Source organism: Oreochromis niloticus, linkage group LG2 (genome assembly GCF_001858045.2).
Source record: "Oreochromis niloticus isolate F11D_XX linkage group LG2, O_niloticus_UMD_NMBU, whole genome shotgun sequence".
Lineage (NCBI taxonomy): Eukaryota > Metazoa > Chordata > Actinopteri > Cichliformes > Cichlidae > Oreochromis > Oreochromis niloticus.
In genome coordinates, this window is record NC_031966.2 from 11,805,103 (window position 1) to 11,831,617 (window position 26,515).

Genomic DNA, 26,515 nt, shown 5'->3' on the forward strand with positions numbered 1-26,515 from the left:
TTCTACTCAGTTTACAGATGGAGTTTTTTCTTTTATGCTTTCAGCTTTAATAGGAAATTGCATTATTTTTGTTTCCGTATGTATGCAGTCTGTCTAACATGTTTTTTTTTTAATTATCCTTAGGATCAAATACTTAAAAATTCAGTGACTGATACAACTTTGGATATCCAATTTAGTGGTGATGTTGGATCGGTGATAAATATAACTGCAAATATCTTAAATTTAGACTATTTATTGGACTTTTTGTACATCTTACATGGCAAACATACAAATATAAAGCATGTTACAGCTATGCTTTCTTTATATTGGTGTTATGATAACATATCAAAAACACCTCCTCATTCTCTAATCTACTAAGATTACAATTTGCTATTAAAATGTTGTTGACTTGAATCTTCTGCTTAGGTTCACCTAAAATCATCCAGTTAACTACTGCTTTGAGGTCTCAACAGCCTGAGGACGTTAGACTTGAAAGCAAAAACTTGATTAGTTTTGACCTCGTAAGGCAATAAAAACTGACCTCACAGTCAATGCCTTCATTCACAGGAGAAATTTGTGCTCTGGGTTACTAGTAAGATTTGGAAGATGTGTGTTTATTCTGTTATTGTGATTCCATTTTTGACCTCCATTGTTTTGACCTCCTATGTTATCCCCTCCTTTCACTGTGCTGCAAGGACACATCAGCGGTAACTATGTCCTGGGATATTTTGTTCTTATTTGGCTTACAAACCCTTATACCTTTCCTTGAATCTTCATGTAGGTGAGAATCCTCCATTCAATGTCCAGTGCCTGATAACCTCTAAATTTAAACAATTTGCTTATGAAATCTCGACTTCCTTTCTAAAATTTGTGAGATATGGCTTGGACATGTGCTTATAAATATTTTTAATTTTTTATATTAATACATGGTGTGCAAGAACAGATGAATCAAAGAGCAGATGTAGTTGGTGAAAACTTTGGCAGATTTATTTTCAGAATCCGTTAACACAAAGATGTCCATTAACATGCGGAACAAATCCAACTGAAGAAAATGCAGATCTGAATGAGTTAAAATCTGTGCAAAGTATTGTTGGGAGAAGCGCATTCAAAACAGGCCGCAACTGTTATGAAACTTTCATTTATTTGTAAATTGATAGCAAACTTTTTTATATATTTGTCCTGATTAGCCCAAGCTCTGGAAAGCATTTCCATACAACTTTGATCTTTCCAGACCCTCATCAGGCCAACAGTCATCAGGCCAACAGTCCATTCTCTCAACTCCAGCCAGGAGGGTCTGCAGGACATCGTGTAGCCATGTTGGAGTCACTGAAAGCTGGCTTGGTAGGAGCAGATTATTGCCTAATTGTGCTTTTCAGAGTTGCTGTGAACTAGGGGTTGCAACAGGGCTGCATGGGGCCACAGCAGTGGACGCAGCACCGAAGGAATCCAACCTAGCAGGGTCTCATTGATTTGCTGAAGCAAAGGTCACCACAGTTATGCATCTGTAGGCTGAATAATGGCCACCAGAGTGGCAGCATTGAGGTCAGATCACTCAGTTTAAGTCTCCAGTCACTTTCTTGTGGTCAACTTTTTCGGCTTTTGATCATTTATAGTGTGCGTGTATGTGTGTGTGAAAAGCAGCCTGCAGATCTCATTTCCAGTTTGGTTCATCCGCTTCCCTTTTTTCCATTATGCATGCTGAGACTGGATGATCCATCTCTCGCTCTGTTTTTCCCTCTCTCTCTTTCCCTGTATCTCCCCTCCAGCACTCCACCAGCCAACCCCTGCTATTTTCACCCCACACACATCCGTCGCTGCACTTATCCAGCCTCAGACGGCTGCTGGCTCGATAGCTAAACAGATTATCCAACAACAGAGCACCTCTCCTTCTCCCTCTCTTCCTCTCCCTCTCTCCATGCACTCTTCTAGCCGTGGGTCCTTAGAGGCGGAGGGGCCCTATTGAGCGGGGCCCAGGCTCTCCACTAGCCAGGCTCTTTATTGAGGCATCTATGGGGCTTTATGCTGCTAGCGCTCGGCCTTGCCCTCGCCATCATCAATCATCCTCGGCTCCAGGGCTGCTATCACTGCCCAGACAGACGGCCAATCACAGCCTTCCAGGAAGCTCTATAGGAGATGGAGAGAGAAGCAGAGGAGATGGCAAAAAAAAAAAAAGTAGAGAATCAGTGTGTTTCTGTTGCTGCCAGTCTGATTTGATTGACATCTTCTGTACCTTCTGGGTGAATGACAACAGTGGACTGTGTGGTATTTGATTAGATCATGAACTAAGAGTGCGAGTCATGAAAGCACATATAACCATGTTAAAATAATAATTATAGAAGGCGCATTTGTCAGCAATATCAAAGCCTTTTATGACAGATCTATATTAATCTTGTAAGAGTTCAGTATAAAAAATATTGCAAACCTATAAATCCCAAAGGAGAAAAAGGCTATTCTGACAGATTAAAAAAAATCACTAATGAGTGCTGCAGCCACACTGGAGGGTTCTATAGTAATAATGTGGGTTTATTTAAAGAAAAGTCAGGCAATTTGTATGTTAAAGCCGGCTTTCCTCTTTTTCATCAAGCCTCAACAGTATGTTGAATTTCTACTCAAGGCTTAACTTTTTTAATAACGATTTTTTTCCCCCTGTTCTTTCTTTTTTTGCCCCATCTCTTTCTCTCCGCAGCCCTGAGCTCTCATCCTGCTCCAGGAGGAATAGGCGGAATCTGATTACAGACCTATTTTACAGCAGACGCCGGGGCGCAATAAAGGGAGAGAGAGCACGGAAACGGGACTCGGCCCATCAATTAGATCTCTATTAGCAGCCAATGCAGACCTCACCTCAGGAAACGCCGGGGCTCTGAAATTAAACAATTCTTCAAGCTCGACAAGCCAGTCAGTTCTGTTGTATCTTTTAGAGGGAATAAGGGAGGGGACGAGTCCTTACTAGAATGCACTACTAGCCTAAAATCATTAAAAGAAAATACGCAATATGAAAACAGAAATATAACCGTGGTGATAAAAAGCAAAAAGAAAGATACAAACCTAAACCGAAAGTCGCTACTTATAAAGTAGAAACTATAAATTCTCATTTGAATAATAAATAATCTAGGAGGGCCATTGATGGGATTTTATATGAGCAGTAAACACGAAGGTAAAAACCACCACAACAATGTCTGAGTAACATTACACGGCCTGTTATAGCCGAAAACATTGAAGTGAACAAAATCGTAAGTATTATATTGCAATAGAAAAAAATTACAGTCACGTTTCCTTGTTACCTCTTCCTACAACCTCCTTCCGGTGTCATTAATCTCAAACTGCTGACCTGTTGACCTGAGGCGGGACAATATGTCAATACTGGATAATTAGCCGCGGCATTAAGGCCATTTAGACAGAACACCTTCATGGGCTTCTGAATGGCCATTAAATCAAAACGGCTTTTGGGGGAAATTAAAAGTTTTAGTCCACTCTAAAGATGCTGCAAGTCTGTACATAATTGAGTTTTAGTCAATGGGATGTGACATTTCCATGTTAATAGAGGTTTATTGGATGGGAGGGCGGGCAGAGATAGTGGACCAGCTCCCTATAGTTCCAGGCCAAAGCCTCCTGTAAGTTTATGAGCCCACGTTTCATTTGTTACACTTAGTAACCTGGTAAAATAAAGACCAATATTATCGGTATGATATGGCACCTGTAGGTGAACTTAATGTCTGTCTGCCACTCACTGTTTCGGCTTGAGTAGTTGAAAAATAACCTTCAGGGCACTGGTGTAAAAGGAGTTTTAACATTTTTCTTAAGCATGCGTAATACTTATCATTCTGGTAATAGTGGCCATTAAGCTACTTAAGTTTTACATAAGTGTGGATCAGTTAAGATCTAGCCTGCTCTTAAGCCTTACAGATTTCCAGGGTTTGGGAAAATGCAGTCGCTTTTATAGCCTAATGATTTGTGGTGATTCATTTCTGGCATGATCTGACGCAAGACCATGAGTCCTCTCTTCACAATCTTCGCCTGTTTCTCAGTACTATGGCACGTATTTCTCTATTTGCTCAATCAAAGGATGGCCATTTATCATCGAGAAGGACAGCTTCGTATTTTCTACCTTGCCCGCTCGGTTCCAGGACCAAATTCAGCATTTTTATGGAAAACTGCAGTCATTTTGATTGATGAAATCCAAAGATGTCCAAAACAATCATGGAGATCCCCAACTGTGGCGCACCGGCGGGGTGCTCCAGTGTTGTCATTGTTCCGCAGAAAGAAAGGAGCGCGTCCGGAGAACACCAGGGGAAAAATCACGATTTTCAGTTCAAAAGGCCCAGAAAAGCAGCATTTCTTTACAGGCAGTGGGAAAGTGCAGGAAAACCTTTTTCCACTTGCAGACGAAAACAATACTTGCTTGGCTTTTTCCTCCTGATGCATTCAGCTTTAAAGACATGGTCTAATAGAAACAGGCCAGAATAATGAATTGATTATTTTACTGTGAGGGCTGATGTTATTTGTGTCTGAGCCAGCTGAATGGCTGGTGCAACACATCCCCCTGAAGTCATCCGATTTGCGCATACAGGCTCATTGTGTGTCATGTAGCTGCGAAAAGTAAAATAACTTTTCCTTAAAACCGATTTCACATAGCCTTTATTTACCCGCGCTTGTCTTGTTTGCTGTGATTCATAATGTCACAAGAAATGTCACCTGTCTGGCCTAATTGCCACCTTCTGTTATTAATACCAGGAGTGTGGCTCCCTTTTGCACCCGTGGATATAAGCCTATATTGCGTACTTAATACAGCGTCACCCAAAGGGAGATTCAATAAATCTCCCTTTAACGGCGTTTCCCCTCAAAACTCCTTCAGGCGAGTGGAGGCCGTGTCAAGATTGCGATTGTGCGCCAGTGCTTAGGACCAGCTGCTCCCAGGACAGACAAGCCCTTGTCAATTAGGCGGTGACAAGCAGGTCCTCCAACTGCCTGCAGGCGCTCCACTAGCCAGCAGTGTACAGTCCCTGCAATTAGTATCAATTTCTGTCGAGACCTCCTTGGAGCGCGCAGACACAGGCTGGGTAAATGGCCAAACATTGTCCAAATAACACCAAGAGCCACAAATGACAACGTGTAATGGGCCCAGTGTTAACCGCACGGCGCGCTGCAGAGAAAGAAAAACGTTTGAATTTAGGAAGAGCGGGACATAAACCCAGGATAGCTTTCACATAAACGCACAAACCTTTCGCTTATGACCGCCTTATTGCCTATAATTACCATTACTATTTGCGTTGCTCCAGTTTACCCCAGGCAATGTTTATATTGGTGGAAGAATGACAACATTATTAAATATTTAATCGGAATAATCGTGTTAACTAATCACTTCTCTGGCAGGCGATACATTCATTCATCAGTCTAATGAATAAACACAAAAATATGACGTAGTTGAACATTTTGCATTGCTGCGAAAGCACTTTCTGGTTTAAATGTTGCTGTTATTAGCAATTAATAGATAGTTACCGCTGTTAGACTGGAGATCGTTTTTATTTATTTATTTACTGCACTAAGAAAAAAGCTGCAGATTTCTACCTACTGCCTTTAAAATGATCCAACACAATGCTATTGCAAAAGTTACAGCGTGGGTCTACCAGGTTGTTAACCTCTGTATTTGATATCTTATTTAAACATATTAATACCTCACTGATAAATTGTATGTTTCTTGTCTTTAGTTATTAGCATTAAAAAGTTCTACGAGTCAGTAATTATTATTATCTACAGACTGTTCTCACCAGTCAGGTAGTTTTCATCACCTGCCAATTGACAACTTGTCATCATTAGTGGAATATAACTAATTTATAAAGCATTAGCAGATGCTTTCTTTACCTTTGAACCAATGTATAACTTGGCTCTTTGCTTAAGCCAAACCGTCAGTTTTGATCCTACGAGTGAGTAAATAAATGTCAGGCCAGCACTGTCACAACACTGACAACCCATAGAAGGATTGCTCACCAAGCCCCCTTTGTAAATGGTGTCACCGCAAGCAGCTGGTGGTGGCATTCCCGGGCCTTGGACGCTGCCCTTTGCCCTCTGTGGGGGTTGGACTCCGGACAGGGCGGTCCAGCCATCTACACAGCTTCGTGATAGCTCGGGTCAGCAGGGCCAAGTTTCCAGCGGGAGAAGTTGGGGGAAAGTAGGCGAACAAAAACCTCGAAGCTCACCAGGCCAGTGGGATCATTAGTATGAACGTTTGTTTAACTAATTAGCAAGCTGGGCAGCCAGAGGGAGGCTTGTATAGACGACATGGACGTCATATATGGCAAAGGTACGGGCATCCGTCACTCTGATTCAACAGAGGATGAATGCAGTTTGGATGATGTGGCTGGAGCACACAAATCCAGCCAAGACTGCGTGGATCGTGAGCATCAAGGATCAGATAATAATCCATCACATCGGCCAAATTATGATGCTCGGACAGTCCGTCATCACTCTGTTTTATAGCAAATTAAAGAGTGTGCAACATTTAAGGGACTGACTCCATCCGTTTGCGAACAATACGTAGTTTTTTTCGAGGGAAGATTTTACTGCAGAGTTCAAAGTACAGGATGAGGACAGGGCAGCGCACTGAAGTTCAAGAACAGTGCAAACAGCACATGCCAACAAAAGGAGCCACTGAGTATTCAGCTATGGCAGAGCAGAAGAAGTTGGTGGGGAGGAGGCTGCGGGTCCCGCGTTAAATATGGGAAAGTTTGGGGAACGAGGTCGGCAGGTCAAGAAAAGTCAACAAGAGAGCAGTCTTGATGACAGAAGGAATTTAATATCAAAAATACATAAATCTTCAAGTGAGGGCAGGCGCATAATGGGCACAATGGAGGCGAGTGTTAGAGTCAACACAGATTTGTTGGCGATTAAATGAATCAGGCCAAGTTGTTAACATTTAACACAAAACGTTGGCACTAGAATAGAGGTTGAGCGGGATGGAAGGGGGTTTCCTGGCTGGAGCAGAGCTGTCAGGGCGTGCAGAAAGACAGCCATGTGCAGCGACAGATCTGGCGCAACAGTGCACATTTTGTGCATTTGATATTATGCAGCAGCTTCGTTATTTTTAATTTGAACCAATAATTCCAATTTAAGTTATATGGGTGTCACTTTAATTAGACGATTTGCTGATCATTTGTGCCGAGCTGTTGGTTACACACTAATTTTTAGGAATCGGGTGACTTATCGCGCGTTAAGATAAACCCACCTCAGTTTGTTGAATCATATGTCACTGCAAGGATATCGGTCATCTCGAACAATAGGTATTAATCTTCCCATGGTGTAGGAAATAGGCCTACATTTGTTTCCACTTCCCCTCTGACTGCTGTGCCACACTGGACGCAGCGCTGAGAACTCTGTCTGACCTTCGCCCTCGCCCCTGCAAAGCCCTGCAAGTTCCCCGGCAGTCGCAAACAACTCTGAATTCCATAATTCTTCACGAAAAGGCACTATTAGGGAAAAATCCTTCCTTTCTGACAATTTAATAGTGCAAACTAATCATCTGGTTGACACGGGCCATTCATCTCCGTACAGGCAGACAAAGACAAGGCCTTTTCCATAGGTTCGTCTGGATCCTGGAGTCAGACCAGCCTCTATTTTGAGATCAAGTGCACAATAAAAGCATTGTGACTGCTTAATGGCTATGTTTGCGAAGCCACCCAAAACCCAGTGTATTAAATGCATTTTTTTGTAAAGAATGAAAAATAGGCAAACGTGGACAAAAGGCCGCGGAACTGACAATAAACCTGTTTCCACGAGAAACCGAATGGTATAAAACTTTGTTTGGGTGCTTAAAGCAATCAAAACACGAAATAAAAGAAAAGACTGGGGATAAAAACTGGGCGCCACAAAATTGCTTAAACGCCTCAAGTTATGAATTCGTTTCTGAATCAATTTAGCGGTGCAGGCATTTTCCAAACATCCTCTTGCGGGAGTAACAAGACAGGGAAATTGATCCGGTGAGACCTCACCTCTCGGTGCGCCTCAATAAAAGAGACATCAGCCTCTCTTGACGACTGTATAATTTTTAATATATATGCAATAAATGTTCAATTTGTTTCCAGAAATGACGGGAAATAATAACGTCAAATTTTAAAGCCATCCATTACAACCAAACAATGCTCATGCATAGGTGCTCTAGCGCAGAGTGCTTTGATTAATTCGCATTTTGATTGTGTTTGATAAAGCAATAACGTTACGGCGCTCGACTCTGGACCATTTTACACTCCAGGAAAACAAATACGATGGTGACTGAGTTTTGATTAAAAAATATATGTATTTCAGGATCATTTCTAAAGCCAACAGATCCTCTTTTAAAGGCTTTACTGCTTGTTGTCCGAGTGGAATCTGATAAACTTCAAGAGACCCTAGGAGTGAATTTCCACGGGAATTAAGTAAATCCAGTATGAAGAAACAATCTGATTGGTGTCACAGTTCTCGATTTCTGTGGTCATTAAGTGAGCAGTCACAACACCTCTCAACAGAACCTAGTTATTAATTCAGTTTTAGGGGTTATTATTAGCAATAAATTCATCAAGATCTTAAATAAACTAAACTTCAAAATAGTAAATAGTAAAAAGGCTGATTGGTTAGAAAATGCATAAAAAATAGCCCTGTGCTGTTTAAATTGTCTTCTACTCCAGACTCATACAGTCCAATAACATCACAAATATATGATTTAGCCTGTTACATAAATAACATTTTTTAAAAATAGTGCCATAGACACATAGCTACTTTCAATACCAGTAAATTTAACACCTAATAAGTACCTACAGAAATGATGAAATGACAACTCATGCTATATTATAAACAGTCTCTTGAAAAAAAGGGCAGAGACAATTCAGTTTTTGTGGCATAATAAATGTCCGTTTAAAAATTTGATTCAGCCAGGTTACAGTCCATGCATGGATATGTTCAGATGCAGGAAGTCCAGGTAGAAGGAGGCTGAGGTCCCAGATCACTGTAGACCTTGACACAAAGTGCATTAAGTTGGCTGATCTCTCTCAAACCATTTGATTAATTCACTCCCATTCAAAACCAAGCAAGCAAGGAGTGGAGGGACGTGACCAATGACATAATAGGTTCTGTCAAACAGCCTTGCAGAACGCCCAGACCATTTGTGGTGACAATCCTGATGCCATCAGTTCCATTATAGAACCCCCATTCAAGCTACAAACAAACATGGCTTTACTTCCAAAAAAGGGGAAAAGTCAGCTTTCTGGTAGATCCCTTTTTGCTTTTTATCTCAATAGATTTTGGCTCAGTGCTCAGCGTGGACACCAGATATTCTGACTGATTAGTAAATAATATACATTGATCAAAAAGAAAGGCAAAAACCAGACCTATGTGCATCTATGTAAATTGCTCTAATTTCATATAATGTAAGCTATAATATCGATAGGTGTACGTTAGACTTTAAAAAGAAATAAGGGCTCACATAATACATTTAAAATGGCTACACAACACAGTATGATTGTGCACATCTTTCCTGTTAAGGGAAGATAAATCTATTTAACTCTTTACCTTCCAAACAAGTTCATTTTCATTTGGCTGAAGTGTTCTGTGATCATTATGTCAATCAAAGTCAACATGTCAGTGAAGGTTTTATTTCTGTGCACATGCATAAAAAAGGCTGGCATGAAAAAAGATTTCAGAGATTTTGCAAAATGTGATAAAACAGTTTTCAGTGTGTAAACACATAGAGCAGCAGACAGTAATGGCCATCACAAAAACTGAGGGCCGTTACAGATGTAATGAAGAAAACACACTACATGTAAACAACAGACAAAAATGCGGTGCAACTGGAGCCACTTGTCTGTTAAATAGTAGATCACATCTCCTCCAAAAGTATTTCGTTCAAATAAATATTCCAGGTCTAATTCTCCAACAAGATGGTCCAATATCAGGGTCAACATGCTGTTTTTTGTCATTTTGCTTTATATAACAGCAGCCTATTAAAGCAATCATGTGTAAGATGACCACTTGCAGGATATCTTTTGAAAATTGTGCATGTTCTAATAAAATTAAGGGATAATTTGCATAACCTAAAATATTTGATCAAAAACATTTTTGTGTGCTGTTTTATCTCTTTCCTGAAAAAATATTAAGATTGAAAGAGAACCCTAATCCAAATAAAATCTGCCAAGAGAACAAAGTATATTTTAACCAGCTGACAGAAGTGAAAACAGGCACAGGAAACTAAAATAAATAACATAAATAACTGACAAGCTACTGCAGGTAAACGGGTATGCAAATATTTGTGAGTCTTCCCTTTAGCCTTGGGGGAGATCTGGTACGCGTGTCTGACTTTATTCCGGCTTTCTTTGGGAGTTTTAAAGCAGTTCAAATGTTTTTCCAAAATGTGTTTGGATAAAAATGAAACAAAAACTTATGATATTATTTATTTGTATAAATTATACAACTTCACTTTTTAAACCCGAAGATATAAAGATATCATTCGGCCTCATCAGTTCGTCTAGAGGTTTCACAGCCACCATTAATCACTGCAGTCATCGTGAAATAAGCTTGAAACGCATTCTTTGAGAAAAAAGGCCAGAGTCTGTTGATAACTCGCTTTATTGTTCCTTTAACCAGTCTGAGGGAAATTCACCGTGTCCTTCTTTTCCTCCCTACCAAACCGACACTCTCTTAACATCTTCTTCCTCGCTTGTCCCGATTTTCATCCCCTTCCACGCCCTGTTTGTTTTGTCCGAATAGATTCAGAGACTAAGATGGAGCCATTACAAGCGCATTCCTTTAAGCATACACGACTGTTTATTTCTTTAAGAAGCTTTTCGCTTTGGTCTGTCACTCACACTCCTTTCTTTTTACCCTCCTTTTTTCTCTCGAAAGCTGTTGAAGAAGCTTTGAAGGAAAAGATTAAAAGCGGAATAAAGTAAGTGCGTAATGCGCAAAAGGGTGTTTCTTTAGATCAAAGACAATAGATATTGTTCTGCTGAGGTCAATTTCTGTAAGTATAATATTTGCATAGTTTTCCCTGTTACTGATAGTAGTACGTGTCCTTAATATTCGGATAAATAATCATAATAACACTTGAAAATCGAAATATAAATACATATAAATACAGTTTAAAAAAGAAAAAAAAAGAAATGAAAAAACAGATTGGAGGGCCCCACATTATGAAGGCAAGATAATTTCAAAGCTCATCATTACTTTGGCTGGCTTCCGGGCTGTTTATTTTTTATTTTATTTTACTTTATTTTATTTAAACGCAGAGTTACGCTGTTTGTTTTCGATTCTATTTTTTTCTTACTTTTTAGGAAGAAAGTCGTGTCATATTTTAAGCTCGGGGCTCCTAACCCATAGAACTCGACGCACAGAAGAGGAAAAAATCGAGTAAATTATTCGAAACTGCGAGTTTGTTGGTGCTGGTGTTTGATCTCAAGGGGTTTCTAATCATTAAAATGATCAAAGGCAGTCTGGCTTTCTAAAAACCAAAATCGTGATAAATATAAAACAGTAATGATATTGTCCTATAATATATTTGTCCCATTTGCTTTCAAACGATAACGTTATAATTTCAATAACCTTCACCTTTAGAAAGCTTCCTCAGCTGGTTCTCATCCACCCAGCAGCAATGCGGGACTTATACTGGTATCATTAACGTCCCCGTAGTCTCACATTTCTGCAAAAACATCGACATTATAATTTTTGTGACATATTTCTCTCTGCGAAACTTATCAAATATCCGCTCCATTCTTCCGTGGGAGCTCGGCCGAATTAAAAGTTGGCCACATAATGTTCTCTCATTTAAATTCTCACCTTGAGCTCTCTAGTGACTGGTAATGGTCCGAGAGGAGCTGACACCTAAAAAAATCATCAAGGTCTAGTCTCAGTGTATGCTATCGTTCGGAGAGTTCTGTCATGCCCAAAGAAGAAGAAAAAAGATAAAATAGTAATAACGTTTTGAAGCAGGCAGGCGGAATTATCAATTAAACATAGAAAATGCATGCAAGGCAGGGCGCTGCAGCCTTACTTACTCTGTGCTGTGCTGAGTCTCCGCAGTTTAATTACAAGCCCTAATTTCCAATCGCAGATAGTGTCAAAAATCTGCGACTATTTCTCAGAGATTCCCTTTAACAAGTGGAAACTTAGTGTCCTCCTGCACCATTTTATACATGATGAGCCGTCAGTAATGGGATTATTAAACAAAAACGTTTCAGGCGCTGGCGTTAACCTTTTTTAATGCCTAATTAGGTTTTGCAAAGAAATAATTAGATTCTACAGTGCTTACACTGCCTATATTTTCAAATGGCATCTGCAGCAAACACATCATCCTGCGACACTCGTGCCAATAATCTGCGGACATATGCGCCACAGCAGCAGTCAGATGTAAGATTTTAAAACATGATGGGACCAAATAAGGTGCACTTAAAGCTAAAATAATTTTCAGCACATGCTATAGGCCAACCTGCAGCAGAAGGATGCTCTGGTCGACTGCGCCCCCTTGTGGTAGTACATTTGAGGTTCACCATTACTGAAGGAGATTGGTTAAAGGAAAAAAAATAAATTCGATATTGTTATTGTCTAATAAAAAGCCCAGTAAGCCTAAAATTCTTAATCCAAGCAGTACCGTTTCTGAGCAGTGCTAAGACTAAAATAAATAAATACCACTGAAAAGAGCTCTGTGAGAACCATAATATGGGCGTTGACTTTGACGCAGGCGCAGTTTTTCCCTTAAACTGAGCCTTTCAACGGGCTAAGTCATAAGAGGTGCTTTTTAGCAACACCAATATCGTTAATAGCTTTAGATAACGTTAGACTTCCATCTCCTAATTGTTTTGTTATGGCATATGACATTTATAATAGCATATCTCTGGTCCAGACTGCAGCACACATGCTATACCTGGTATCTGTGTCACATATTGCCAGACAGCAAAATGGACAATAAAGATGTATCCTCTATATGGGGAATAAATAAACAAAAAGAAGTTATCTCTTTCTATTCACAGAAAAAATAAATGGAAAATTATCAAATTAAATAAAATATTTATTTTTTATTTTTATTTTGAAAAGATACACACTGCTTTTGAAGTACTTCTAATCTTTCGCTTCGTGGTTTACCCTTCTCTTCATGTTATGTTCCTAGCTTTCCATGTTCATGTCACCTCTGAATATTTCGATTTTGTGTATTTCACTAACGTAAAACTGCTTTTAATGTTTTTGTTTTTGGTTATCATGTTCTGTGCGAAACCTATGTAGTTGGTAAATTCGCCAAATGTTGAGTTATTACAGCTGTTTATATTATATATCCTTTTTTATTATTCACTGTTCTTAATTTCGAGTTTGAGCTTTCAGTATAGTTTATTTTGGGGGGAGTTTACAGAATGGATTTTGTCGTTTCACTTCAGTTAGAATGCTTTAGATGTATAATTTTAGTTTAGTCTTCATTAGTTTCAGTTGTAGTATTAGTCGTTTAATTACTTATAGCCTAATATGGAGGGTATCTGTCAGGAACACAATTTTCAATAAACATAAAACAAAGCTTCATTAGGTACATTAGGTCAGTTTTTGATATATCGCGAGAAATAGCGTACTTCCCGTCTTACGCTACAAGGTCAGCTGATCGTTTACTAGAGTAGTTCCCAGAGTGCTCAGCTTCTGCCTGTCACGTTAACCGGTTAGCACGCGACGTAAATCAACACTGTAGCGCTGGTAAGCAGAATGCTTTATTATTGCCATAAATAGGGTCAGTTGTAGCTATTAATTAAGTCTTGTTTAAACTGCCGGGCGACCTAACGTTGACAAAGTAATCAGGGAAGCATTCACGTACGACCTAGGTAGCAACTATTAGCTGAGACGGTAGCTGACGTGCTAGTAACGATGGTAACAGAATATTCTAGACACACCTGCTGCTAAACAGCATTAGCCTTAATAAAATACACTCAGGACATCCTTATGAGAATATGCAGTCATCACTTTCGGATTTAATAGCAGTATCTGGATATTTTAACCATTTGGCCTTATAGTGTCTGTTATTAACAAGTCATTACCAGCATAAATTAGTACATCCGCCAGCTAGCTACTGGTATTTCCTTTAGAGGGAATGATCGTTGTTAGATCCCATGTGTCCCATTCATATGTAGTTTATACATACAAAGGTTAACCATTTAATCGTCCCGATTTTGCCTTAGCGAATAGATAATCTAAGTGTCCATCTCCAGCGTCAGTTAATAGGTGAATCCGGAATCTTTGTAAAAGTTAAAATTTACCAGTATATGGTGAAAAATTCATTAAGCCAAAGGTGACCTCTTTAAATTACCTCTTTTGTTTGTTCATCAGACTAAAATCTAAATGAAGCCAGTTTAAACATATCAAAGGATGGAAAAAAATAACTGAGTGAAACACAAAAGTTGTGGTTTCAGCTTGAAAAACTCAGAATTAATAATAATTAATGTTACTAATTATTTTACCTTTACAATCAGTCATTTTTATGAGATTTTTGTAGAATAATTGACAGATGTCTGGTAGAAGATTTATGTATGTATATATGTATGTATGTGTGTGTGTGTATATAGCACAGGAATGACAGCTATTGGACTGGAGAGGCAACATATATTTTGCTCAGGAAGCTGATAAAACTCAAGCCAGAGAGTGAAAATCACCATTGAGGAAGGCATGATATTTTCATCACTTGTACTCATGTCACACTGTTGTGATCGTGTGATCACATGTAAATGCTAGACAATATTATCGACTGTCCATTTAATCACAGGTGACCTGAAATTTCAATGAGCATGTAAAAACAGTTAGGGTTACTTCTAAGCTTTAATTTTTTTCCCCCAACAGAGAAACCAGCACCCCCAAAGATGGCTGATGCAAACCAACAAAACCCTCCGCCGCAGCTAGGCCCTGTGGTAGGTTGGCTGCTTTAACTCTGTAGTTCAAATATTCCAGTATTATTGTGCCCAAAGGTGTACTCTGATTGTACACATCCTGGTCAGAAAAAAAGAAAGAAAATTGTGCTTCATTTTGTGTTAATAGTTTAATCGCAAACTTTTATCAGATATTTTGAAGAAATTGGGAACAGTTTTGCTAAGATTTAAGATATCTTGAGGCCCTTACAAAATGGATGTGCTATGCATAGTTTTTTTTACTGAACAGTTTACTTTTTTTTTTAATTGGGATTATTTATTTGAGTGCTTTAGCCCTAGATTGTTTTATTTTCTACATATAATTGGAATGATTTCATCCCAAATCTGTAATTTTGACACCCAAACGTGTGTGTTTATCTTAGGGGGCAAGTAGAGTAGGCATGTGTGGCATGTATTTCAGTGCTGTTTGCAAGAGTTGGATGACATGTGCTACCAATCATTCACTTGAGCAACATCAGTTGAATGAGGATGAGCAGGATGAGTTGCAGCTGCCCCCTGACTTTTGAAGGCAAGGCGGTAAAATTAACTTGTAGATTGCATTAAGATGCTTTTTAGTTTGGATGAATTTTGTATGCTAGCCACTGAGAGAACCTGAGTGTAAGTTTAAAGTCAGTAAATCTGCTACCAGTATATATGAGAAGAGTGGAGACAAGAACAAGGGATTGGTTGGGTTTAATGTTAACCATCTTTGTGTCTCTGCAGCAATTTCTGATGAGCAACAAGCTGGAAACTGCAATGTGGCTGTCACGACTCTTCACTGTCTATTGCTCTGTAATGTTCATTCTACCAGTTTTGGGGTGAGTTCACTGTGGAAAATCATCTAATTATAAATGTTGATTAGCTTTAAAAGTAGTTATAAACCAATCTAAATCAGCATTTGAGTGTTTGTCACTGCTTGTATATTTCAGACCTTATGCAGCAGCTAACTTCTATCAGAGAGCGTTGTTAGCGAATGCCCTCACCAGTGCTCTTCGCTTACACCAGAGGCTTCCACGCTTTCAGCTGAGCAGAGCTTTCTTGGCCCAGGCTCTGCAGGAGGACAGCTGTCATTACCTGCTCTACTCACTCATCCTGGTCAACTCCTACCCCATTACAAGTATCCTTTCATTGTGAGCAAGTCTGCAAGTTTAAATGGAGATGATAGCATTGCTACATACATTGTGTGTTTTGTTTTTTTAGTTTTAAACAATAATGAAACACTATTTCACTGTTATAGTTGGACAGTGATTCACTATTTACTTGTTGCTGCAGTTTTTTTCCAAAGACAGTCTGATAGGATTCCTTAAAGGGTTCGTTTTGAGACATTCAATAGGATTCAGACCTGCAGTATTACAAATCAATTAGTCTTAGCAGTGAAAGATTTAGTTTTTCCATAGGTGCAATCATGCTCCCTTACTATTGTATTATTTAGGAGGAAGTTGTTCTTTTCTGTTATTTAACCTTAACCTTCTTGTCCAGTGAGCATCTTTCCAGTTTTTCTTTTTTCCTTGCTTCACGCAACTACCTACACAAAGAAAGTTCTTGATGTAAGTATGAGTCACCACAGTGACTTATTGAAAATTACTGTGAAATCAGTTTAAACATTATTTAGCCACAAGCTGGGATATTAGTACCAGCCAGACCACCATGTCTGAGGCAGCAGAGAAGGTTTGTGGTTGGATTCACACAATGGCAACAGAGCAGCGCTTTACATGGCTGCTCTGCTCCTGTTGGTGTGTGTGTGCGTGTTTGAGATAGATTAGGTAAATTAGAAACACATCGTAAAGAACTTTATAGTTAACTGTTACAGTTAAATGGAACTATGAAAGTATAATGTACCATTTAGACACAACTTAAAATCTGGAAGCTAATGATTTCTAATGTGTTTTCCTTTACCTTTTACTTCTTGCTCCCACTGCTCCTTTCAAAATGTTAATTTGCCAAATCTTTCATTTCACTTTGTGACTATTTTTTGTTTCTTTTAGACCATGGGCCCAAACAGCATGATGTTTATCCGGGGCCTCCTGGACAAACTGACATCTAATCAGCAGAATATCCTGAAGTTTATTGCCTGTAATGAGATCTTCTTGATGCCAGCAACTATTTTTATGCTGTTCAGGTATGCGTACAACTGTTTCTTTTGTGAAGGATTTCTTTTGTGAAGACCCATTGTAGCATCCCTAATCTAGTGATATGTTAATATTGATTACTGGCAGTGATTGTTTTGTTGTTGTTGTTGTGTTAATCTCATAAATATGTATCAGTTTTATCTCAACAAATGCAAGCCCTTCTTTGTAATCTTAATACAGAGTGTCCAGTTTTCACATGTTCATGTCAATAATATTTTGTCAACAGCGGCCAGGGGAGCCTATTGCTGCCTTTCATTTATTACCGATTCCTCACTCTGCGCTACACATCCAGAAGAAATCCATATTGCCGGTAAGATTTTGAATTATCTGTTATTGTCACATAGCAACATGGTGTTGCGCTGTTGCTTCACAGCAAGAGGCTCTGGGGTTCAACCCAGGACATGGCCCTTCTGTTTAGAGTTTTCATGCCCTGCTATTCAGAAGGTACAAAGATTAGATTAGATTTACTTTCAATACAATCCGAGTGAAGTACTTTTCTTTCTGTCTCAGCACCTTGTTCACCGAGCTGCGAATTCTTTTGGAGCATTTCATCATGAAGCCTGCCTGCCCTGCCTTCTTCAGGAGGATGTGCCTCAGCAGTATCGCCTTTATCAGCCGCCTCGCCCCCACGGGGGTTTGATTACACTAAATTTGTTTTCCTCATGTGTTGTTTTTCAGTAAGATGTACGATGTGACTTAACTTCGATGGGGAAAGACTTTGCCATCAATGGAAGGAACCGTTTTTTTGAATGTCAACTTTACAGTCTGTGCTCCAATTTTTGTGTATCTGAGTGCAGCTGAAGACCAGCCAGTAATGCACTGAAGGCTCATGCTGATATTTGATTTTCCATCCTTTTAATGTGACCTCATTGAAGCGGTGGACATCCTGTTGTTCTGTTACCTTCGATGGGCTGAGCACATTAGCTTGACATCAGCTGTGTTCCGTTTATCGGCTGTTATCATTCTTTCCTTTCATGTCTTATTTATTCATTAAAATCACTTATTATATAATGAAACATTAACATTCTGAGATTAGTAAATTAATGAACATGTGTTTATAAACAATGGATTCTGATCATTTCTTTAAATAATCATATTGTACTTTTTCAGGTTCTAACTATGTCTGATTTGTAAAGCATCCAATGCTCTTATTTGTCTAAAGCCTAATTATTAAATGTATTCTATCAATGCCATTGGCTCACATTTCAGCAACATGCAAAATCTTATGTAGCTATGATGTCAAATGGATGTTAAACTGAGAAAATAATCTGCTGTATTTTATAGGATATTTTAAGGTACCAGATGTTCTGCTGTATGATTCACAAATGGAATAACTTGCAGAAAGCATGCCATGCTTATGAATGCACTCTGACCTCATTTCTCAGTTTAAAAGCTGTTTTGATTTTGAGTCATTCATTTCTTATTAGGCTATAGGTTTCTTGCTTAATGCATGCTCTGGTATGTTTTTCTTTCCCTGCCATGTTAATTGTGTTTACTTGCCTACAGACAAACCACATTTTTATAATGACAATAAAGTTATCTCCTAAACAAACACAGTGTTGAAGAATGCTAATTGGGTTTGGTACCAATAAGTTCTTGCATTATAATAGTTGACTTCGATATGAACAAATCCTAATAAGGATTTATTTATGCCTGTTTTTAATATTTATTCAAAGCATAGATCTAATATAAAAGTATTTATCACAGATAATTACAGTGTTAATGTATATTGTTTCTTACTAGAGAAATGTGAGTTAGTGAATAATTGTTCATACCCTATGAGTACATTGTTTTTAAGTGGTTTCCAATTAAACCTAAAAACAATTTTACACATACATATCAAATAAATCTTATAGACACACAGCATGCCATTTATCTGGGATATATTTGCCAAAAAAATAAATAATGTGTGATATTTATGTATCATTTTAAATAAGAGTTCTTTGATTTTATGATGCAACAGGTATTTATGTGGGAGAGTAAAAAGAGCTTATTCTGTCCATTTAAGTTCAGACACGTATTCTTCCCTGATTACTTTTGACAACACCAGTTAGTCATCTGAAAACACAAGAAAGAAGACAATTTTCAAGACAACTCTGACAAGATACCATCACTAAAACCAAATTTGAGTTTCTCTACAGTATGTGCCAGCATTTGTGTAGCTAAAGGACTGTGTTTATTAATGGTGTGTATAAAGAAATATGACTATGACTTTTAAGCACCTTCAACATTGGCATAATAAATGTGTCACGAAAATTAAATGGTGTTTTATGTTTAAAAATGAGAGGTGCCAAGAGGGTCTGGATAAGTAGTCAATTTTGTATTTCCCAAAAATAGAGAAAGAGTAAAAGTTGGTACAGATCCTTTAGTAAAAACTAATCAGTTGTTTCCAAAGCTTTGAAAATTCAAAAGGCTAATGGGATTTTTCACATTACTGGCAAAATGGCACGCTTTGGCCACTTTTAAAAAGATTATGGTCATTATTTGCTGCTTTTATGTTTCATTTCTCTTTTTGTCTTTCATGTATTATTGTATTTTCTGCCAGCTGTAGAAGTGACATGACGCACAGGGTGGAAAACGTGAATGAGTTAGCCAATCAGAACACAGCTTCAATGTCTGTTACTCCCTTTCAACCAGTGGAATTGCAGTTTTGTTACAGCCTGCAACGTTGCCATTAGCAACGGCAACTGCCCTCTTCAAGTCTGAAAATGCTGCACAGATCGTTTATACCTGATATCAGCGTTTAATGAAAATTTATCCGCGCTCACATCTACACACATCGACTTCCTTCGTGTCTTTTTTAAAGATGATTTTCGGTCTTTGAGGAAGACTGCGTGCCAGTACCAGTTAGCTCCGATAGCTAAAGCTAGCACGTTGAGCTAATCCACTTGCTTTAGATAATCCCAGTCTCAGCTAGCATCGTTATCGTCTTGGAATTGGGTTGAACGTTTTTCTGACAAAATGTTAATGGTAACGGACGGCTATGGGGCAAGAGTAATGTCTGAATAACCTTCTTGGACTATTTGCAGATTTTTGTTTCTACTTAAGTTGAAACACAGTAGAGAAAGAAGATGGATCTTCGCCTCAATAGAGTTGATTACATTCAGGTAAAACAAAGCAGACCACGTCGGGTTTCTGCTGTCTTTTTTTCTTTTTCTTTTATTAATATTAGGAGTAAAAGTTCCCCTCCATTCTACCTCTCAGGTTGGCGTGACATCTCAGAAAACTATGAGGCTTCTTCCTCCACTGGGAAAAAAGGCAACCCAAAAGGTATCGTTTATGAGCCATACAGTAACCTAAATTAATTAAAATGTGTTTTCTTGTTTTCTGACTAAATCCAGATTGTTTTCCTGCTTTTGCTGAAGACTGCAGATGTTTAAAAAATGTAACCTTGTTTGGGTTTTAGTTTATTTAACTGTAATACTAATTTTGTTTATTAGATGGTAAGAAATCAAAACCAATGACATTGATTTTTGATAAATAATTGCTTTACCAGAGCCCTTCAATAAGTAAGACTTGTCACGCTGTGTAGTAATTTGGGCAGTTGTTTTGAAGTTTCAGTTTAATTGAAAGAGGCAGTTTTCAATGGGACATGTAAACTGCTTGTATAGTCAGTCAAATTTCATAAAAAACACTATAAAAATTAATAGACTTTGCCTCAAAACAATATTTAAACACCATTTTTCCAGCAGGCTTTAATTAAACATGTTTTCTATTAGTTCATTGTAGAAAACTTTAAAAAGTGCATTTTGGGTAAACCTCAAAGGTCATATCACCATTTGGGATCAGTGCTTGGTCAAAACAAATTATAGTATATGTAAGGTCTCTTTTGACACTGGGCTTATCTTCTAGATGTGATTCCTTGCCTTTTCTACAATCATTAATTAAACTAAAAAATGAAATTGGTAAATCTTAGAGTGCTCGATTGGTGTCTCCTCATGTTTCAGGTTGCTATTGCTGATCACGATGGAATACTCACATGTTTTGGTATCAAGAAGGGGGAAGCAGTGGTGAGTAAATATTTTCCTGTCATCACAGAGATTTGAAACAAACAGCTTGTAAGACTTTTGACTCTTTGTTTCAGCCCGTCTTTAAAACACTTCCTGGGCAGAAGATAGCCCGAATGGACCTTGGAGGTGCTGCGGGAACTCCCCAGGAAAAGATCTTTGTCTGCTCTGGTTCTCAGGTCCGAGGATTCACCAAGAAAGGCAAACAGTTCCTCACTTTTGAAGCCAACCTAACTGAGAGCATTAATGCAATGTAGGAACTATGTTTTTTCATTTTGATTTACATTACACGATTGAGCTGTGCAGAGCTGTGTCATCTTTACCCCACTGGGTCTTTTCCAGGCATGTGTCAGGCTCCGACCTTTTTGTGTGCGCAAGTTACATCTACAACCACTACTGTGACTGCAAAGATCAGGACTACTACCTCTCTGGAGACAAGATCAATGACATCACATGCTTGTCCACAGAAAACCTCACTCACCTCGTCCCAGTCCTGGCATGCCAAGATCGAGTGCTCAGAGTCTTGCAGGTAAACTGAGCTCTCATTTACTGTTCTGATTTTGAGTTGCTCTTTGTCAGATGAGACATGCCAATTGTTTTATGGTTTTGTATGTAGAGATCTGAACTTGCATATGACATAGAAGTTCCTGGCCCTCCTTCTGTGTTGGAACTGTATAAAGATAAAGGCAAGCTGATTTCTTTGTTTACTTTAACTATAAAGCATGAAGTTGCTTTATATGTACCAGTTTGAACTTAATTTCTTAGATTTCTCTTTAGGAGAGGAAATTCTCTATGGAACCACAGATGGAAAAATAGGATTGGTTGAGATTGGTGAACATTCAGCTGCGACCAAATGGGAAATTGACAATGACAAAAAGAAAGGAGGTATGTACAGAAATGCAATATTTTTACTGTCCAACAGAGGGTGATTGCTCTGAGTCAAAGCAGTCATAAAGCAGAGTCTACTGCAGCGGTCCCCAACCTTTTTTGCGCCACGGACTGGTTTATGCCTGACAATATTTTCACAGACCGGCCTTTAAGGTGTCGCGGATAAATACAACAAAATAAAACTAGTACCGGTACCGAAAAAAAGAAGATTTATTCATAACACAAGTGAAAAGACCCAGGAAAACCGAGTTAACGATAACAAAATAACACTGAAAACCGATAAAAACCCTGAAAACCATACATTTCACACCTGAGCCTCAACTCTCGCGGCCCGGTACCAAACGACTCACAGACCAGTACCGGTCCGAGGCCCGGGGGTTGGGGACCACTGGTCTGCTGCATGGGCGTGCAGTAACAATTTGTTTCTCAAACAGATCTATCTGATCTCATTTTATACACAGTCTATGTTTCCACAGTGTTTAAACTGATACTCATGCATACTAACTTATGCATTTTTTAACCTCTGGCAAAACGATCACGCTTTCTGTCTCCCAGGAATTCTTTGCATTGACACCTATGATATTATTGGTGACGGAGTGAGTGATATCCTGGTGGGGAGGGATGATGGGACGGTTGAGGTCTACGGCTTTGACAGCTCTAATGAACCGACATTACGCTTTGAGCATGTAAGTGATTAAAAATTCACTCTCCATAGAATTACAGTTGTATTTTTGTAACTGTTACAAACCTAAAGTTCTTTGAATAGTTGTTGCTTAATTTACATATATTAATGCATTTAAGTATTAAATGACAGACTCCCTTCTTAATCTTTAATATTTCCTCATAACAGGTATTGTCAGAGAGTGTGACCTCCATCCAGGGTGGTTGTGTAGGGAAGGAGTCTTATGATGAGGTCTTGACTGCCACCTACACTGGTTAGATGATAATGTTTCCCTTAATACTGCAGCTTATGCATTTTTTTTCCTCAGAAACAATAAGTGTCTGGTGTCTTGTGTCCACTCTTTTCTTCACCTCTTACAGGATGGGTGACTGGTTTGACCACTGAGCCTCAGAAGGCCGAGGCTGGCCCCGGAGATGAAGTCAGGATGAGCAAGGAGACACAGTCTAAAGTAGAAGCACTCAGGTATTAGCAAAATCTTGTTCCTTTTTTTTGTTTGGTTTACTCTGAAGTGTGATTTCAAAACAAGTCTGTTTTTCAGTTAGTAATGTTGTCAACTTTCAGGGCAGAGCTGGAGCAGCTGCAGGTCAAAGTCCTGCAGGGACGTGAGCAGTACCAGCAGACCTCTCAATCAAGCACGGCTGTCTCTGCTGTCCCCGTCTTCAGCATCAATGACAAGTTTACACTCTGCCAAGACGATGCCAGCTACAGCCTCACCCTGGAGGTGCAGACTGCCATCGACAACCTGCTGTTGCAGGTACATTTGTCTGTTATACCGCACTGTTAAAAGACAAGTTGCAAAACAAAACAAAAAGTACACCTTTCATTCTGTGTAGCAAAAGTAAGCTAGAAGAATATGACTGAGATTAATGTTCTACACAGAGTGATGTCCCCATTGACCTTCTGGATGTGGATAAGAACTCAGCTGTCGTCAGTTTCAGTGAATGTGACTCAGAGGTGAGCTGTGTAAACTATGTGCACACAAAAACTTCTACAAACTAAGTCATAAACCTGCTTCTGTGATCAAAGGCCTCATGTTCATTCTGTTTCTGTTTAGCAGCCCAATGGGAACTTCCTCCTGGCCACATACCGATGTCAGGCCAACACTACCAGAATTGAGCTCAAAGTAAGTAGTACATGAAAGTGTGGCATTTTTAAAATGGCTACATAATCAACTTGCCTCAGCTATTTGTGATATGATGTGTTACAGAAGAAGTAATATGTTTCATTCACAATAAACTGTTCTATAGGTGAGGTCCATTGAGGGACAGTATGGAACCCTGCAGGCGTATATTACCCCGAGACTGCAACCTAAGACCTGTCAGGTTCGCCAGTACCAGATCAAACCTCTGTCCCTCCACCAGCGGACTCACAGCATAGACCAAGAGAGGTAATTAAAAGAATGAAAGAAAATTTGCAATACTTTGAATTTTTAAAATAGCATTTTCAAGTATATTAAAATCATAGAGATGTGAATTGAAATTTGGTGATCTCATTCTTTTTGAAGCGGAACACAAAAGATAGTTTTAAAGACAAAAACAAATTATTAGCTTTAAACCTAGAGTTGTGAATGTTTCCTACATTTAGACCCTTGATTTGAAACTAAAATTGTCAGTGCAACATAAGACACAGTGTCCAATTTGCGTTCCATCACAGTGATAAAGAATCCAGAATTTAAAAAAAAAAAAAATCTGGATCTGAATTCCCAACAAATATAAATCAAGCCCCACCTCTGGTGAAATTCTGATGTTATTTTTCCATAACCTTTAGAGTAACAAACCTACAATCAAATAAAAATGTGAGTGACCACACACATATATACTGACAATTCATTTGACATCATGCATGCGTTCCTGGATCCACAAAGACATCTGAAGATTAGTAGCAACTAGAACTGCAATATCGCCCAGTTTTTGTTATTTCACTTTATTATGTGTTTGTAGTGAAATGACATGGAATTTCTAATTTTGCTTCCAGTTTTTAGCAGCCACATAATCTCCTTGGTGGGTTTAATATGTTTTTTATCATTTTTTTTGTGTTGAAAATAAATATGATTACTTACTTCTTGCTTTTAGTAACCTCTACTATGTTTTTCTATGAGATATGTGACATCAACTCTGTGTTGTATGTATAGATTACTGTTAATAGCAGCAACACAGAAATGTTCTAACACAGTTCTTTTATCAGGATTTCCCTTTTTTCTCATAAAACCATTTGTTCTCGTTTCTCTTTGCTTTTCTCACTCTATTTAAGGCCAATGAACAGGCTCAGTCTGGTGGGGCAGTTCAGTTTTGCAGAGATCCACTCCTGGGTGGTTTTCTGTTTGCCGGAGGTACCTGAGAAAACACCCGCAGGAGACAGCATCACATTTTATTTCCACAACACCTTCCTTGGCACACAGCTTGAAGCCACCTACTGGTAAATGCAGGCACACAGTAGACAAGCTCTAAACTACATACACTTTAAGTTTTTCAAGAGTTTAATAGGTAGTTTCATATAGTTTAATATATTGAACCATTTTGTATTCGCAGCAAAGGGGAGGGTCACTTTAAGTCTGACAACATCTCTACGATCTCCATACTGAGTGATGTTCTGTCTAAAGAAGCTACCAAAAAGAAAATCAATCTCAACATTTCGTACGGTAGGTGTATCATTGTTCTATTTCAATACCATCTGTCAGGTTTTATTTTTGTTTTGTTTTTTTAACAGACGAAATGGAAAACCTGTATTTATGTTTATTAATCTTCCAGAAATCAATGATGACTCTGTGAGCCACACCCTTAACATGATCCATCCAAAGCTGGAATACCAGCTGTTGTTGGCTAGAAAAGTTCAGCTCATCGATGCTCTTAAAGTAAGTGTAAAAGCAAAACAGATATCCGTTCCTTTGAACTGTGTTGTGTAAATTTGCAGTAAAGTGACAACTTTATTTCCATTGCATCCCTGCCAATACACTGTTGAAACTGTTGCAAATCTGCTGTGCACAGTTTAGTGAAACGATACAGTTTGCTCAGATGTTTCTTTGAGTGTAATTTAATGAAGCTACTAATATTTGCTTCCTATTTCCCAACATGCGTCTCTACCTCCTCTGTGGTCATCAGGAGCTTCAGGTTCATGAGGGGAATGCTGATTTCCTCATTCCAGAGTATCGCAACATCTTGGATGAATCTGCTAATCTCCTTGAAGAGTACAAGAAACAGCCAGCACACCTTGAAAGGCTTTACGGTGCAGTGTTTTAACAGTTTCATGTAACTGATCTCATTGTGATCCTTACCGTATTAATATTGTTGGCCTATGGTAGTTAATATTTTTCATTCTCTTTCCTGTAGGAATGATCACAGACCTCTTCATCGACAAATTCAAGTTCAAGGGCCAGAATGTAAAAACCAAGGTGTCCGCATTGCTGGAGATACTTGATAACTATGACTTGAATTCTCTGTTAGATTTTTTTAATGAGGCCTAAGTTTTTAATAGCTCAGAAGGTATTCATTTACTTGTCTTTGAATGTTTGTGCTATTTTTGTATTCTAATGAAACACCTGTTTCATGGTAGTATCTCTGTGTTTATGTAATGTTATTAAATATATTTAGTTAGTGTTTGTCATAGCTACCGAGCACAATATTTAAATATTTATGTCTTTTAAAGTATCTGGAAATAACTACAACAAAGTTGCCTATATGAATAGCTGAAATTTGAAGTGACCAAATATATGGTTGTTAAAGAAACATGTGATGTATATTTTTATGTTATGGTTTTCATAGGACTGATGTTCATTTCTTCAAATAAAAATGAAATGATGTAAAGTTCATCATTCAGTGGAATAATGCTACTACAAAAATCAACTTGTATAGAAGAAGACTTGCATAATACAGTGAATTTTAACAAAGAGCCAATCAAGTCTCATTCATTAAACGTACATCTACACTATCATGGATAGCAAATCTATAG

The 26,515-nt window shown here is 38.6% G+C and overlaps 2 protein-coding genes and 1 long non-coding RNA gene across 6 annotated transcripts; 2 read left to right on the plus strand and 1 right to left on the minus strand.

The window, feature by feature from the left end:
- Positions 1 to 941: 941 nt before the first annotated feature.
- Positions 942 to 12,325, minus strand: LOC106098092 (uncharacterized). The gene is made up of 4 exons (XR_001224194.3): positions 11,991 to 12,325; positions 11,773 to 11,869; positions 11,545 to 11,635; positions 942 to 2,103 (listed from the first exon to the last, which is right to left on the minus strand). It is a non-coding gene; the product is annotated as an uncharacterized LOC106098092 (long non-coding RNA).
- Positions 12,326 to 13,543: 1,218 nt separating this feature from the next.
- Positions 13,544 to 18,545, plus strand: tmem33 (transmembrane protein 33). 2 transcript variants are annotated; one of them, XM_005467234.3, is made up of 9 exons: positions 13,544 to 13,665; positions 14,529 to 14,626; positions 14,800 to 14,867; positions 15,588 to 15,682; positions 15,794 to 15,981; positions 16,344 to 16,411; positions 16,850 to 16,983; positions 17,220 to 17,303; positions 17,504 to 18,545. In XM_005467234.3, exons 3-9 carry the CDS (start codon positions 14,820 to 14,822, stop codon positions 17,631 to 17,633), a joined length of 747 nt encoding a protein of 248 aa, XP_005467291.1. In that variant the 5' UTR covers positions 13,544 to 13,665; positions 14,529 to 14,626; positions 14,800 to 14,819; the 3' UTR covers positions 17,634 to 18,545. The 2 variants fall into 2 exon arrangements, with proteins under 2 accessions (XP_005467291.1, XP_003443399.1); XM_003443351.4 differs by lacking the exon at positions 14,529 to 14,626 and having other exon boundaries at positions 13,546 to 13,665.
- A 1,093-nt stretch (positions 18,546 to 19,638) lies between these two features.
- Positions 19,639 to 26,460, plus strand: bbs7 (Bardet-Biedl syndrome 7). Of its 3 annotated transcripts, none has more exons than XM_025910046.1 (19): positions 19,639 to 20,100; positions 20,198 to 20,263; positions 20,941 to 21,003; positions 21,078 to 21,253; positions 21,343 to 21,529; positions 21,617 to 21,686; positions 21,766 to 21,885; positions 22,444 to 22,574; positions 22,739 to 22,823; positions 22,930 to 23,032; positions 23,132 to 23,324; positions 23,450 to 23,524; positions 23,628 to 23,693; positions 23,818 to 23,957; positions 24,821 to 24,985; positions 25,099 to 25,208; positions 25,318 to 25,421; positions 25,669 to 25,792; positions 25,897 to 26,460. In XM_025910046.1, exons 1-19 carry the CDS (start codon positions 20,065 to 20,067, stop codon positions 26,028 to 26,030), a joined length of 2,148 nt encoding a protein of 715 aa, XP_025765831.1. In that variant the 5' UTR covers positions 19,639 to 20,064; the 3' UTR covers positions 26,031 to 26,460. The 3 variants fall into 3 exon arrangements, with proteins under 3 accessions (XP_025765831.1, XP_025765830.1, XP_005467293.1); XM_025910045.1 differs by having other exon boundaries at positions 19,640 to 20,100; positions 23,625 to 23,693; XM_005467236.4 differs by having other exon boundaries at positions 19,640 to 20,100; positions 21,778 to 21,885; positions 23,625 to 23,693.
- Positions 26,461 to 26,515: the final 55 nt, after the last annotated feature.

What these genes read in the sequence shown, in the direction of transcription:
- bbs7 (XM_025910045.1), top strand. Translation starts at nt 20,065, where the DNA reads ATGGATCTTCGCCTCAATAGAGTTGATTACATTCAG. An exon ending in ATAGAGTTGATTACATTCAG is followed by an intron (nt 20,101 to 20,197) that starts GTAAAACAAAGC and finishes TCTACCTCTCAG; the next exon opens with GTTGGCGTGACATCTCAGAA. An exon ending in CAATGACAAAAAGAAAGGAG is followed by an intron (nt 21,886 to 22,443) that starts GTATGTACAGAA and finishes TCTGTCTCCCAG; the next exon opens with GAATTCTTTGCATTGACACC.
- tmem33 (XM_005467234.3), top strand. Translation starts at nt 14,820, where the DNA reads ATGGCTGATGCAAACCAACAAAACCCTCCGCCGCAGCTAGGCCCTGTG. An exon ending in TTCATTCTACCAGTTTTGGG is followed by an intron (nt 15,683 to 15,793) that starts GTGAGTTCACTG and finishes TGTATATTTCAG; the next exon opens with ACCTTATGCAGCAGCTAACT. An exon ending in ACACAAAGAAAGTTCTTGAT is followed by an intron (nt 16,412 to 16,849) that starts GTAAGTATGAGT and finishes TGTTTCTTTTAG; the next exon opens with ACCATGGGCCCAAACAGCAT.